The sequence below is a fragment of the Ursus americanus genome, chromosome 14 (assembly GCF_024610735.1).
Source record: "Ursus americanus isolate L20-20 chromosome 14, mUrsAme1.1.p, whole genome shotgun sequence".
NCBI lineage: Eukaryota > Metazoa > Chordata > Mammalia > Carnivora > Ursidae > Ursus > Ursus americanus.
In genome coordinates this window covers 45,750,128-45,763,708 of record NC_142140.1, presented here as the reverse complement: position 1 = coordinate 45,763,708, position 13,581 = coordinate 45,750,128, and the positions used below count along the sequence as shown (strand labels likewise).

General features: G+C 42.1%; 1 protein-coding gene across 1 annotated transcript; it reads left to right on the top strand.

Annotated features, from left to right (window-relative positions):
- Positions 1–5,633: 5,633 nt before the first annotated feature.
- Positions 5,634–6,569, top strand: LOC123780075 (olfactory receptor 1f45-like). The gene has a single exon (XM_045778876.1). The coding sequence runs from the start codon at positions 5,634–5,636 to the stop codon at positions 6,567–6,569; it is 936 nt and encodes a 311-aa protein (XP_045634832.1).
- The last annotated feature ends 7,012 nt before the right edge of the window (positions 6,570–13,581 follow it).

Genomic DNA, 13,581 nt, shown 5'->3' with positions numbered 1-13,581 from the left:
CAGGGGTACAGTAGCCACTGGTCAAGTAAGTGTGTCAGGAAGACAAGCTGCAAGGGAGTGGTCTCAGGGTAGAGCCCTCCCCGGAGTTTCTCCTCAGATGTTGAGGGGCTGCCTGGTCAGTGTTCCCCACCAGAGCTTAGAGTGCCTGGTGTCACAGCCTCATGGGTGGACAGGGCATTGTGAGCTGGTTAAGAGTGTGGTGCCAGAGCCAGAGCTTAGGCTGAATTCTAGCTCCATGCAGGAGTGAGGTGTGGAGCCTCAGCTGCCTGAGGGAGCTTGCTGAGGGTTCAGTGGGATGCTATGTGTCAAGTGATCAGCTCAAATGTGGATTTCCATTAAATATATGTCATTGTCCCATGCAAAGTTAGTCGATTTGGGCAGTCGCTGTGGGAGGAGAGAGCAGGGGGTTCAACCTAGATCAACGATCCTCAATGGGGGGTGGAATTTCAGTCTCTTCCCAAGGTATCTTGTTGAAGCTGGGGTGAGGGGGTGCTACATAGGGCAGTCCCCACCACAAAAAATGATCTGGTCCCAAATGTCAATAGAGCCTAGGTTGAGAATCCCACTAGGATGAGTGGGACAGGGATCCTTGCAGACGTAAAGGTAATGCTTAAGTGAGGTAAAGTTGGGGTTAGAGGCTTCTAGGCAGGAGGAACAGCAGGTGCAAAGGCCCTAAGGCAGAGATAAAACCAGGAAGATGGAAACTGAGGTCTGGGAATGAGAGGAACAGTGGTGAGCCATGGAAGCATGAAGTTGAATTGGATCCCCATCTGCATTTTCATGGAGTCACTGGCTGCAGGACTGCAGGGGGTGGGCAAGTGTGCTATGGGGAGACCAGAGAACAGTGGATCATTTACATGGGAGTCCATAGTAACCTGGATTGGAATGCTTGCTCTGGGAATGGATTTTCTGCTTCTAAGAGATGAAGACGATGTTTAAAAATCCATAAATTTGAACTTGTGGGACTTCATCAAGATAAAAATCCTCTGCACAGCCAAGGAAACAGTCAAAAGAGGCAGCCCATGGAATGGGAGAAGATATTTGCAAATGACACTACAGATAAAAGACTGGTATCCAAGATCTATAAAGAACTTCTCAAACTCAACACACAAGAAACAAATAAACAAATCATAAAATGGGCAGAAGATATGAACAGACACTTCTCCAATGACGACATACAAATGGCTAACAGACACATGAAAAAATGTTCAAAATCATTAGACATCAGGGAAATTCAAATCAAAACCACACTGAGATACCACCTTAGACAAGTTAGAATGGCAAGAATTGACAAGGCAGGAAACAACAAATGCTAGAGAGGATGTGGAGAAAGGGGATCCCTCTTATACTGTTGGTGGGAATGCAAGTTGGTACAGCCACTTTGGAAAACAGTGTGGAGGTACCTCAAAAAATTAAAAATTGAGCTTCCCTATGACCTAGCAGTTGCACTACTGGGTATTTACCCCAAAGATATAGATGTAGTGAAGAGAAGGGCCATATGCACCCCAATGTTCATAGCAGCATTGTCCACAATAGCTAAATTGTGGAAGGAGCCGAGATGCCCTTCAACAGATGACTGGATTAAGAAGATGTGGTCCATATATACAATGGAATATTACTCAGCCATCAAAAAGAACAATTTCTCACCATTTGCTGCAACATGGATGGGACTGGAGGAGATAATGCTAAGCGAAATAAGTCAAGCAGAGAAAGACAATTATCATATGGTTTCACTCATTTATGGAACATAAGAAATAGGAAGATCGGTAGGAGAAGAAAGGAAAGAAGAAAGGGGTGTAAACAGAAGGGGAAAGGAACCATGAGAGACTATGGAGTCTAGGAAAGAAACTGAGGGCTTGGGGGGGGGAATGGGATAGGCTGGTGATGGGTATTAAGGAGGGCATGTATTGCATGGTGCACTGGGTGTTATACGCAAGTAATGACTCATGGAAATTTACATCAAAAACTAGGGATGTACTGTATGGTGACTAACATAATATAATAAAAAATATTATTATTTAAAAAAAAGGAAAGAAAAAAAATCCACAAATTTGGAACTGTTGGGAAGTGAGAGGCAAGACAGCAGGGGAGGGCAGTGCCCAGTCCTCAATGCCCAGTTGTGTAGGTTGTGCACCCAGTGGGATGGTGCAGTGCATGACTCCTGGGGCCAACCTCAGCAGCTCTGGCAGGGGGATCCTCTTTCAGACCTCGTGAGATGACAGTGCCTGGGAGTGTCTGGGAGTGATGTCCAGGAAACAAAAGGATAATCAAGTAGGAACTTGAAAAGAGGTGGGTGCTGAGCCAGAAATTCAGAATGAATTTAATCCATTGAATGAAAAACATAAGTATGGAAGACAATGGAGACTCCCCACCCCAAACTAAGACACCTGCCACTTGTATTATAAATATTTTCATACCGCATATGTACTTTGAGCATACCATGTCATGTGTATGGTATGTGGATTGCAGGGGTGGTGGTTCAGAAATACAAAAAAACAGCTATTCACTCCCTTCCTCAGCCTTCAGTAGAAGAAGGTGAATGGAAGGCTTTGGAGAGTCTAGTGTTGTTCACATATATGTACTGCTGCTCCCTGGGTGAGATTTCTACCTCTCCCCCCCCTTGACAACAGACTTGGCCATTAAAATGTGCGTGGAGGTGAAAGAAGGCTGTTTCCTGGTAGAAGTTCTTAGAAGTCAGCTTACAATTCACTTTTTCCATTGCTGTGATAATTGGCAGTGTCCCAGACACAAAGGTGCTTGAGCCCTGAAGTGAATTCGTCATGGAGCACAGCCATAGCAACCTGTCATGGGCATGTAGCCTGAGAGAGAAATAAGCCTTCATTGCTGTCACCCACCAAGATTTGGGCATGGATGTTACTGCAGTATAATTTAGCCTAAATGGATTTAGACAGAGTCAGTGGGCCCGGTGGAAGACAGGGTTGGGGTAATGCAAGCACCACCTTGGACGTGGGGCCAAAATTGGTGGACAAATTAAGATTGTCTATCTCTAATGTTGTTAAGAAGCATCAAATGAATGAAATTAGCTCCTTTTGGAAATAACCTACACCAAGATATAATTAATCTGTGCCATGCTGATACAGTGTGACAAGGAGGCTGATATAAAAGATATTTGTCATTGTAACATTTTACTGCAGTGCCTTTATTTATTTTTTATAATAAATTTTTATTATGTTATGTTAGTCACCATACAGTACACCCCAAGTTTTTGATGTAAAGTTCCACGATTCATTACTTGAGTATAGCACCCAGTTCACCATGCAGTATGTGCCCTCCTTAATACCCATCACCAGCCTATCCCAATCCCCCATGCCCTTCCCCTCTGAAGCCCTCAGTTTGTTTCCTAGAGTCCATAGTCTCTCATGGTTCATTCCCCCTTCCGTTTATCCCCCTTCATTCTTCCCTTCCTTCTCCTACCGATCTTCCTACTTCTTATGTTCCATAAATGAGTGAAACCATATGATAATTGTATTTCTCTGCTTATTTCACTTAACATAATCTCCTCCAGTCCCGTCCATGTTGCTGCAAATGTTGGGTAATCGTTCTTTTTGATGGCTGAGTAATATTCCATTGTATATGTGGACCACATCTTCTTAATCCAGTCATCTGTTGAAGGGCATCTCATCACCTTCCACAATTTAGCTATTGTGGACAATGCTTCTATGAACATTGGGGTGCATATGGCCCTTCTCTTCACTACGTCTATATCTTTGGGGTAAATACCCGGTAGTGCAATTGCTGGGTCATAGGGAAGCTCAATTTTTAACTTTTTGAGGTACCTCCACACTGTTTTCCAAAGTGGCTGTACCAACTTGCATTCCCACCAGCAGTGTAAGAGGGATCCCCTTTCTCCACATCCTCTCCAGCATATGTTGTTTTCTGCCTTGTCAATTCTTGCCATTCTAACTGGCGTAAGGTGGTATCTCAGTGTGGTTTTGATTTGAATTTCCTTGATGGCTAATGATTTTGAACATTTTTTCATGTGTCTGTTATCCATTTGTATGTCTTCATTTGAAAAGTGTCTGTTCATATCTTCTGCCCATTTTTTGATTTGATTATTTGTTTCTCGTGTATTGAGTTTGAGAACTTCTTTATAGATCTTGGATACCAGCCTTTTATCTGTAGTTTCTTTTTTTTTAAAAGATTTTATTTATTTATTTGACAGAGATAGAGACAGCCAGTGAGAGAGGGAACACAAGCAGGGGGAGTGGGAGAGGAAGAAGCAGGCTTCCAGCGGAAGAGCCTAATGTGGGGCTCAACCCCAGAACGCCGGGATCACGCCTTGAGCCAAAGGCAGACGCTTAACGACTAAGCCACCCAGGCACCCCTATCTGTAGTTTCATTTGCAAATATCTTCTCCCATTCTGTGGGCTGCCTCTTTGTTTTGATGACTGTTTCCTTTGCTGTGCAGAAACTTTTTATCTTGATGAAGTTCCACAAGTTCATTTTTTCTTTTGTTTCTCTTGCCTTTGGAGATGTGTCATGAAAGAAGTTGCTGTGGCTAATGTCAAAGAGGTTGCAGCCTATGTTCTCCTCTAGGATTTTGATGGATTCCTGCTCACATTGAGGTCTTTCATCCATCTGGAGTTTATCTTTGTGTATGGTGTGACAGAGTGGTCAAGTTTCATTCTTTTGCATATAGCTGTCCAGTTTTCCCAGCACCATTTATTGAAAAGACTAACTTATTTCCACTGGATGTTTTTTCCTACTTTGTCAAAGATTAGTAGACCGTAGAGCCGAGGTCCATTTCTGGAGTTGGAGCAGTTACTATTATTAGTAATCTTTACAGATGAGAACACGAATGCACATAGAAGTTAAGTAACTTGCCTAACTCACACAGCTAGTAAGTGACAGAGCTGGGCTTTAACCCTGGGCTGCCTGGCTTCAGAGTGGATGTTCTTTCTTTTTTTTTTTTTTAAAGATTTTATTTATTTATTTGACAGAGATAGAGACAGCCAGCGAGAGAGGGAACACAAGCAGGGGGAGCGGGAGAGGAAGAAGCAGGCTCATAGTGGAGGAGCCTGATGTGGGGCTCGATCCCATAACGCCGGGATCACGCCCTGAGCCGAAGGCAGACGCTTAACCGCTGTGCCACCCAGGCGCCCCAGAGTGGATGTTCTTAATCACTATTATTTATTTTTATTTTTAAGGGAAATTCTGGAACTATTAAGCCTGTTTATTTATGTTGTTTATTTGGTTTTATTTCTCTTTCCCATCATTCCTCAGGTATAATTGGCAGATAAAAGTGTATATAATTAAGATGTACACCTTGATGCTTTGATATATGAAATCATCACCAAAAATCAAGCTAATTAACATATATTGCTCTTTATTTTGATAGCATCACTAGAAGTTCCCAATGATAAATTAACTGCCCATATTACATTGCAGGCATGGATTTAAGGCCCTTATACATGTTTTCTCACTTAATCATTGTAACGATCCTAAGAGGTTAGAATGACCAGTCCCATGAAACAGATGAGGAATCTGAGGATCAGGGGGGTTAGTGGGATGGACCATGAGGGGTGGGTGGGTGGGAATGCAACAATCCATTTCTTCCCCAGGAGTCCACTCACAGTTGATGCCCTCATTTTTGGCTTTAGGACTGCCTGGACATGGACAATCAGACCCAAGTCTTTGAATTCATCCTCCTCGGCCTCTCTGAACAGCCCCTGCAACAGCAGGTGCTCTTTTGTCTGTCCTCCAGCCTGTATCTGATTGGGTGCCTGGGGAATCTGCTCACCATCCTGGCCATCCTCTTGGACCCTCACCTCCACAGCCCCATGTACTTCTTCCTCAGCAACTTGTCTCTTCTTGACATCTGCTTCACCTCCACCACCATCCCCAAGATGCTGGTGAACCACCTATGTGGGCACAGCACCATCTCCTCCGAGGCTTGCCTGACCCAGATGTATTTCTTCATTGCCTTTGGGGCAGCTGACAGCATCCTTCTCTCGGCCATGGCTTATGACCGCTACCTGGCCATCTGCTGCCCTCTGCACTACTTGACAATCATGAGCGTCCTTCGGTGTGCCTTGCTGGTGGCAGTACCCTGGATCTCAGCAAACCTCATTTCCATGGTCCATACTATCCTGATGACCCACTTGTCCTTTTGCAGCAATAGGATCCCACACTTTTTCTGTGACCTCAATGCCTTGATCAAACTCTCCTGCTCCAACACCCAAGTCAATGAGATGTTGGTGTTGGTCCTTGGGGGCTCCGTGGTTCTGATCCCTTTTGTGTGCATCATGGCCTCTTATACACCTATTGCTGTGGCTGTGTGGAAGGTGCCCTCAGCCCAGGGGAAGTGGAAAGCGTTTTCCACTTGTAGCTCTCACCTTTGTGTCGTCTCTCTCTTCTATGGGACTATTATTGGGGTCTACTTCAACCCTGCATCCACACATACCACCCAAAGGGACTTGGCCGCCACGGTGATGTACACCATGGTCACACCCATGCTGAACCCTTTCATCTACAGCCTTCAGAACCGAAATCTGAAGGAAGCCCTCAGGAAACTTCTCAAAGGAAACCACTTGGCTAAACCTCTCTGAAGACTCTTTTTAGACCCAATTATTTTTTTTAAGATTTTATTTATTTATTTATTGAGGGGTGGGGGAGAGCGAGCATGAACAAAAGGAGGGGCAGAGGGAGAGAGAATCTTAAGCAGACTCCCCGTTGAGCACAGAGCAGGACGTGGGGCTCAGTTTCATGATGCTGAGATCATAATCGGAACCAAAATCAATAGTCAGGCGCTCAACCAGCTGAGCCACTCAGGCACCCCAGACCCAGTTGTTTTTGAAAGAAACCTAATTTTTCCCAGTGTGAGAATGCAGGGTATTTTCTTTTCCTTTTTTTAAAGGTAGAAACAAAATTTTATTCTTTATTTAAGTACTTCATTTTTTGTTGAATATATTCGACATATTACACTGTGTAAATTTAAGTTGTAGATGTTGATTTGGTATATGTACATATTATAATATGATTGCCATTATTGCAATATTTAGCACTTCTATCATTACATAATTGCCCTTTCTTTTTAGTGGTTGGGGTAATTAAGTTTTAGTCATTTAGCAAGTTTGATGATTGTAGTACAATATCGTCTATGTTCATTACACTGTGCATTAGATCTCTGTCTTATTTACTACTCATTGCAAGTTTGTAGTCTTTTTATCTTTATTTTTATTTTATTAAAATTCAATTAGCCAACATATAGTACATCATTAATTTCAGATGTAGAGTTTAGTAATTCATCAGTTGCATATACTACCCAGTGCTCATTACATCACATGCCCTCCTTAATGCCCATCACCCAGTTACCCAATCCCCCCACCCACCTTCCCTCCAGCAACCCTCAGTTTCTTTCTTAGAGTTGAGAGTCTCTCATGGTCTGTCTCCCTCTCTGTTTCTTCCCATTTAGTTTTCCCTCCCTTCCCCTATGATCCCCTGCACTATTTCTTATATTCCACATATGAGTGAAACCATATGATAATTGTCTTTCTCTAACTGACTTTTTTCTCTCAGCATAATACCCTCCAGTTCCATCCACATTGATGTAAATGGTAAGATTTCATCCTTCTTGATGACTGCATAATATTCCATTATATATATGTATATGTATATGTACACACACACACACACACACACACACACACACCATTCTTTATCCATTCATCTGCTGATGGACAACTGGGCTGTTTCCACAGTTTGACTATTGTGGACATTGCTGCTACAAACACTGGGATGCAGGTGGACCTTTGGATCACTACATTTGTATCTTTGGAGTAAATACCTAGTAGTGCAATTGCTGGGTCGTAGGATAGCTCTATTTTCAACTTTTTGAGGAAACTCCATACTGTTTTCCAGTGTGGCTGTACCAGCTTGCATTCCCACCAACAGTAGAAGAGGGTTCCCCTTTCTCCACATCCTCTTCAACATTTGTTGTTTCCTGACTTGGTCATTTCAGTCATTCTCACAGGTATGAGGTGGTATCTCATTGTGGTTCTGATTTGTATTTCCCTGATGCTGAATGATGTAGAGCTTTGTTTTATTTATTTATTTTTTTAAGTGTCTTTTGGCCATTTGTATGTCTTCTTTGGAGAAATGTCTGTTCATGTCTTCTGCCCATTTCTTGACTTGATTACTTATTTTTTGGGTGTTGAGTTTGAGAAGATCTTTATAGATCTTGGAAAATGGTCTCTTCAACAAATGGTGTTGGGAAAATTGGACAGCCACATGCAGAAGAATGAAACTGGACCATTTTCTTACACCATACACAAAGATAAACTCAAAATGGATGAAAGACCTAAATGTGAGACAGGAATCCATCAAAATCGTATAGGAGAACACAGGCAGCAATGTCTTCAATCTCGGTCTCAACAACTTCTTGCTAGATGCATCTCCAAAGACAAGGGAACAAAGCAAAAATGAACTATTGGGACTTAATAAGTTTGTACTCTTAAACACCAGTCTTTTTTTTTTAATGATTTTTTATTATATTATGTTAGTCACCATACAGTACATCCCCAATTTCCAGTGTAAGGCTCGATGATTCATTAGTTGTGTATTACACCCAGTGCACCATGCAATACGTGCCCTCCTTACTACCCATCACCGGTCTATCCCATTCCCCCACTCCCCTCCCCTCTGAGGCCCTCAGTTTGTTTCTCATAGTCCATAGTCTCTCATGTTTCATTCCCCCTTCTGATTACCCCCCTTTCTTTATCCCTTTCTTCCCCTACCGATCATCCTAGTTCTTATGTTCCATAGATGAGAGAAATCATATGATAGTTGTCTTTCTCTGCTTGACTTATTTCACTTAGCATTATCTCCTCCAGTGCCGTCCATGTTGTAGCAAATGTTGAGAACTTGTTCTTTCTGATAGCTGAGTAATATTCCATTGTATATATGGACCACAACTTCTTAATCCAGTCATCTGTTGAAGGGCATCTCGGCTCCTTCCACAATTTAGCTATTGTGGACATTGCTGCTATGAACATTGGGGTGCATATGGCCCTTCTCTTCACTACGTCTGTATCTTTGGGGTAAACACCCAGTAGTGCAATGGCTGGATCATAGGGTAGCTCAATTTTTAACTTTTTAAGGGACCTCCACACTGTTTTCCAGAGTGGCTGTACCAACTTGCATTCCCACCAACAATGTAGGAGGGATCCCCTTTCTCCACATCCTCTCCAACAATTTAAACAACACCAGTCTTATTCCTCCACCCTCCCTCCCCTGGCAACCACCACTGCTTTTTGTTTTGTTTTTGTTTTTGTATTTTTCAGACTCCAGGCATAAGTAATATCACACAGTGCATGTCTTTCTCTGTCTGCTTACCTCACTTAGCATAATGTACTCAAGTCCATCCATGTTGTCACAAATGGCAGGCTATCCTCCTTTGTCATAGTTGAATAATATTCTGTTGTATATATCACATTTTTTTAACCCACTCAGCCACTGATGGGCATTTAGGTTGTTTCTATATTCCAGCTATTGTGAATAATGATATGTTAAATGGAGGAGTGCATATATCGCTTTGAAATTCCATTTTCATTTCCTTTGGGTGTATACCCAGAAGTGGAAGTGCTGGATCTTAAGGTAGATCTATTTTTTTAATCAGAAATGTCAGTTTTTATTTTTATTTTTTATTTATTTATTTTTTAATAATAATTTTTTATTATATTATGTTAGTCACCATACAGTACATCCCTGGTTTTTGATGTAAAGTTCGATGATTCATTAGTTGCGTATAACACCCAGTGTACCATGCAATACATGCCCTCCTTACTACTCATCACCAGCCTATCCCATTCCCTCACCCCTCTCCCCTCTGAATCCCTCAGTTTGTTTTCATTTTGAGGAAATTTCATGCTGTTTGCCATAATAATTGACCAATTTACATCCCTAGCAACAGTACACAAGGGTTACCTCATCACCACATCCTCACCAACACCTCGACTTTTGTCTTCTGAGGAATGGGAGATACTGAATGAGACGAATTGCCCATGTTGAGTCAAGAGCAAAACACTGGGATTTCACGATGGTGTGGGGCATCTGGCTTCTGACAGATTTGGGTTCAAATTCTCCATTTGCTCATGAATAAGCTGCATGTCTCTTTATCTGTTCACTTTCCCTTTGAGTGTGAGTTTTCTTTTTCATAAAGTGGGGGCTGTTCAATTGTCCTTCTAGCCTGTTGCTGCAAGTTAGTTAACTTCATGTCTTAGCACTACTGTTTTCTCACCTGTAAAGTCTGTTATGGTTCCCATCTCTCCATGTGGTCACCAGAATTCTATCAAATAAAAGTTAAATCACCTGTCGAAGGACCTGTGCATAATAAGCACTGGACAAATCAGATTTCTGTGGCTCAAAAAAGATAGACATCACAAGTTTACCTCTTTTTTAATGGAGTCATAAGGCACTGGAAAAAAAAACCCCTGGAATTTGAGGTTTTGTCAATTCATGAGATGTAAGAGGATTTTTGGATGGAAGAAAGCACCAACTTTGTAAAAACAGATTGTGTGGTGCTTCTGAGAATGAATGCCCAGCTTTGTGCCAGACAGAGATATGAAGTGCTTATTTTTAAAGAGAGGGCTTACAGAAAGGAACGATGAAGACTCCTTGAATGTAACTTTTGCTGCTTTATTTTTATTTTTGAGATAATCCTTTCAACAAGTTCACTGTATCTGCTGATGTTTGTTTTTATCACCTTACTGAACTTTGGAAAATGAAAGTTTTGCCAAAACTGAACATTGGTGAACAAATCCTGTCCCACTTAACATTCTGGATTTCTCCAGGGTAATGATCTCCCTTCCCCATCAGACTGTGTACTCCACGGAGGAGGGCATCTGGCTTCATTCATCTTTATACCTTGGTGCCAGGCACACAAATATTGCTCAATACATATTCGGCTATTTCTGACTTAGTGTGAGTATGTCCTTAAACCCAAACTAGTTCTTTTATGTGCTGCCGCAACAGGTAAGATGCAAATTGTTCAGGTCAAACACATCCTTATCATTCCTAATCTTTAAAATCCCTCCAAAATTTTTAAGGCCTTAATTTGTTCACATGCTCTCATATCTTACTTCTATAGATCCTTCCAGTGTGTCTAAATACCCCAGGATTCACTTTTTTTTGAGTTAAGATATTAATTTCCCCTGATAAATACAAGTGCCAGCCCATTATGCCAAAGACAGCCATTCATACCTTGGTATAAATTAGTATGGTGAAAAGTCATGACCTTGAGGGACTAGGACACCAGAAAAGAAGTTCTGGTGAGGAGAGAGATTGGAATGTGTAAGTATTAGATGTTGCCACATGGAGATAGCACAGATCTGCCCAAACTCCCCCAGTCATAGGACAAAGGCCATGGCTGGCTGAGTGCATTGAGCTTTCATGAATGTAGGAGCCATGTCAAGAATCAGAAGTTCCACAAAGGGGGAGGCAAGACGAAGGAGAAGCGGGAAAGGAACAAAACACTGCCTAGAACCTTTTTTATTTTCTTACCTCTGTGCCAGGGGTGTGGGTCAAGGATGCGCCAGGCACACTTAAAAGTGTAACAGAACGATAACAGAAGGGAAGGCAACCTTTATCCCTACACAGTTTTGCTAAGTTCCACCCCTGAATGCAAACTCTGACATTGGCAGTGGTGTGTATTCAGTGAGCACTCACTACACGAGGCATCATGGTACAGGTTGGGGACCCCTGGTGAACAAAGCAGACCCAATCTCGTGTAGGAGAGATGACAAGTTGGTAGACATTTGTGAATACAGATGGATCAGTGAAGGGCAAATTATGGGGGCATTCTGGTAGCTTAAGGGGCCAACTGACCCAGATCAGAGAGTGTGGAGGTAGGGGGTGGTAACATCTAACCTGAGGCCTGAAAAATGGGTAGAAATGAACCAGGCAAGGGAGTGATGGGAAATACAAGTGTCTTGGTTACCCCCTTGGTTTATTCTCTTCCTGCCACTGAGATGCCCTTCTCATAATTTTCTTATTCTCAGTATCACCTATTAGTCTCCCTGAGTGACACATCTCTGTTCTTCTCATGACAATAGAGACCCCCTTTGTTAAGTACCCACTATGGGTCACATACTATGCTTAGGGCTTTAGAGGCAGAGCTCTAAATGCCCTTCCTAGGGCGTAAGGCTTCACAATCCTGATTGCACAGATGGGGAACCTAGGGAATAGAGAAGTTAGCTGAGACAATTACTCCAAGTCTGCATCCAGTTTATATTAGTTTGTTAGTGCTTCCATAACAAAGTAGTGCAGATTGTGTGTCTTAAATAGCAGAAATTTATTTTATTACAGTTCTGGGGGCTGGAACTCCAAGACCAAGTTGTCAGAAGAGTTGTTTCTCCTGAGGCCTCTCTCCATGGCTTGTAAATGGCCATCTTCTCCCTGTGTGTTCACATGGTCTTTCCTCTGTATCTGTCTGTGTTCAAATTTCCCCTTCTGATAAGGACACCAGTCATATTGAATTAGGGTCTACCCATATGACCGTATTTTACCTTAACCACCTCTTTATAAATATCCTACCTCCCAAAACAGTCACATTTTGATGTACTGGGGATTAGGACTTCAACATATGAGTTTTGGAAGGACACAGCTCATAAGATAGCCTTCGACTGGACCAAGCCCAAGATGAAGTCTCCAAGTTGACAGATCTAAACAAACCCCTCTCCTCCTAGGTACAAGGGAATGAGGTTTCTTGGGTATTGTCAGTCCTATGTGTAGGACCACATGTGGCTGAATTCTTACCCTCCTCATTCACACAGGAATCTGTGGCTGTGCCCAGATGTTCTGGACTCACCAGGAAAAGTTTGGCAATTGCTCCCATCCCCGTCCTGCTAGGCACAGCTTTTAGCAGGGACTGTATTCCTTTTGTAATAAAAGCTCTAGTCTCCTAGGCAATGATGATCAATGAAAGCTTCAACCATTCCATGAAAGGAAAGTAGAATGAATAGGCCAGATACACATCAGAATCCATTGACCAATCCTAGTACCACTAAATGCATGTCTGTCAGACATTGCATTCCTCCTGATATGAAGCAATAGAAGACACACAACACCCCTTATGAAGTAATGTTGCTTAAGAATTAGAAACTGAAAAAAAAAAGAATTAGAAACTGAATCCAATCAAGCTTCTACCTTTAACCACTAACAGTTTATAACAGGAAATACAGCAAATAGAGTTTGAGTCTGCCAAGAAGGGGAAGAGGACATTAAAAGATGTGGCCTACTGCACACAGGTGTAGAGAACTGAAAGAATCAAGCAATTTACCTAATGGGGAGATACAGAAGGATTCCCATTAACATGAGAAATGATAAGAACGCCTATTCTCAATATATATCTATAGCAAATCCTTATGCTGTACACCTGAAACTAATATAATGTGATATGTCAATTATATCTCAATTAAAAGAAAAGAATGGCCACTATCATTATTTCTCCTCTGCATTGTACTGGAGGACCTAGACAATGCACTAGAACAAGAAAACAAAAAAGAGGTATAAAGATTGGACAGGAGGAATCAGTGTTGTCAATATTTGCCAATAATGATTATC

Excerpts from the sequence above, each read along its gene's own strand:
- LOC123780075 (XM_045778876.1), top strand. The coding sequence starts at position 5,634 with ATGGACAATCAGACCCAAGTCTTTGAATTCATCCTCCTCGGCCTCTCT.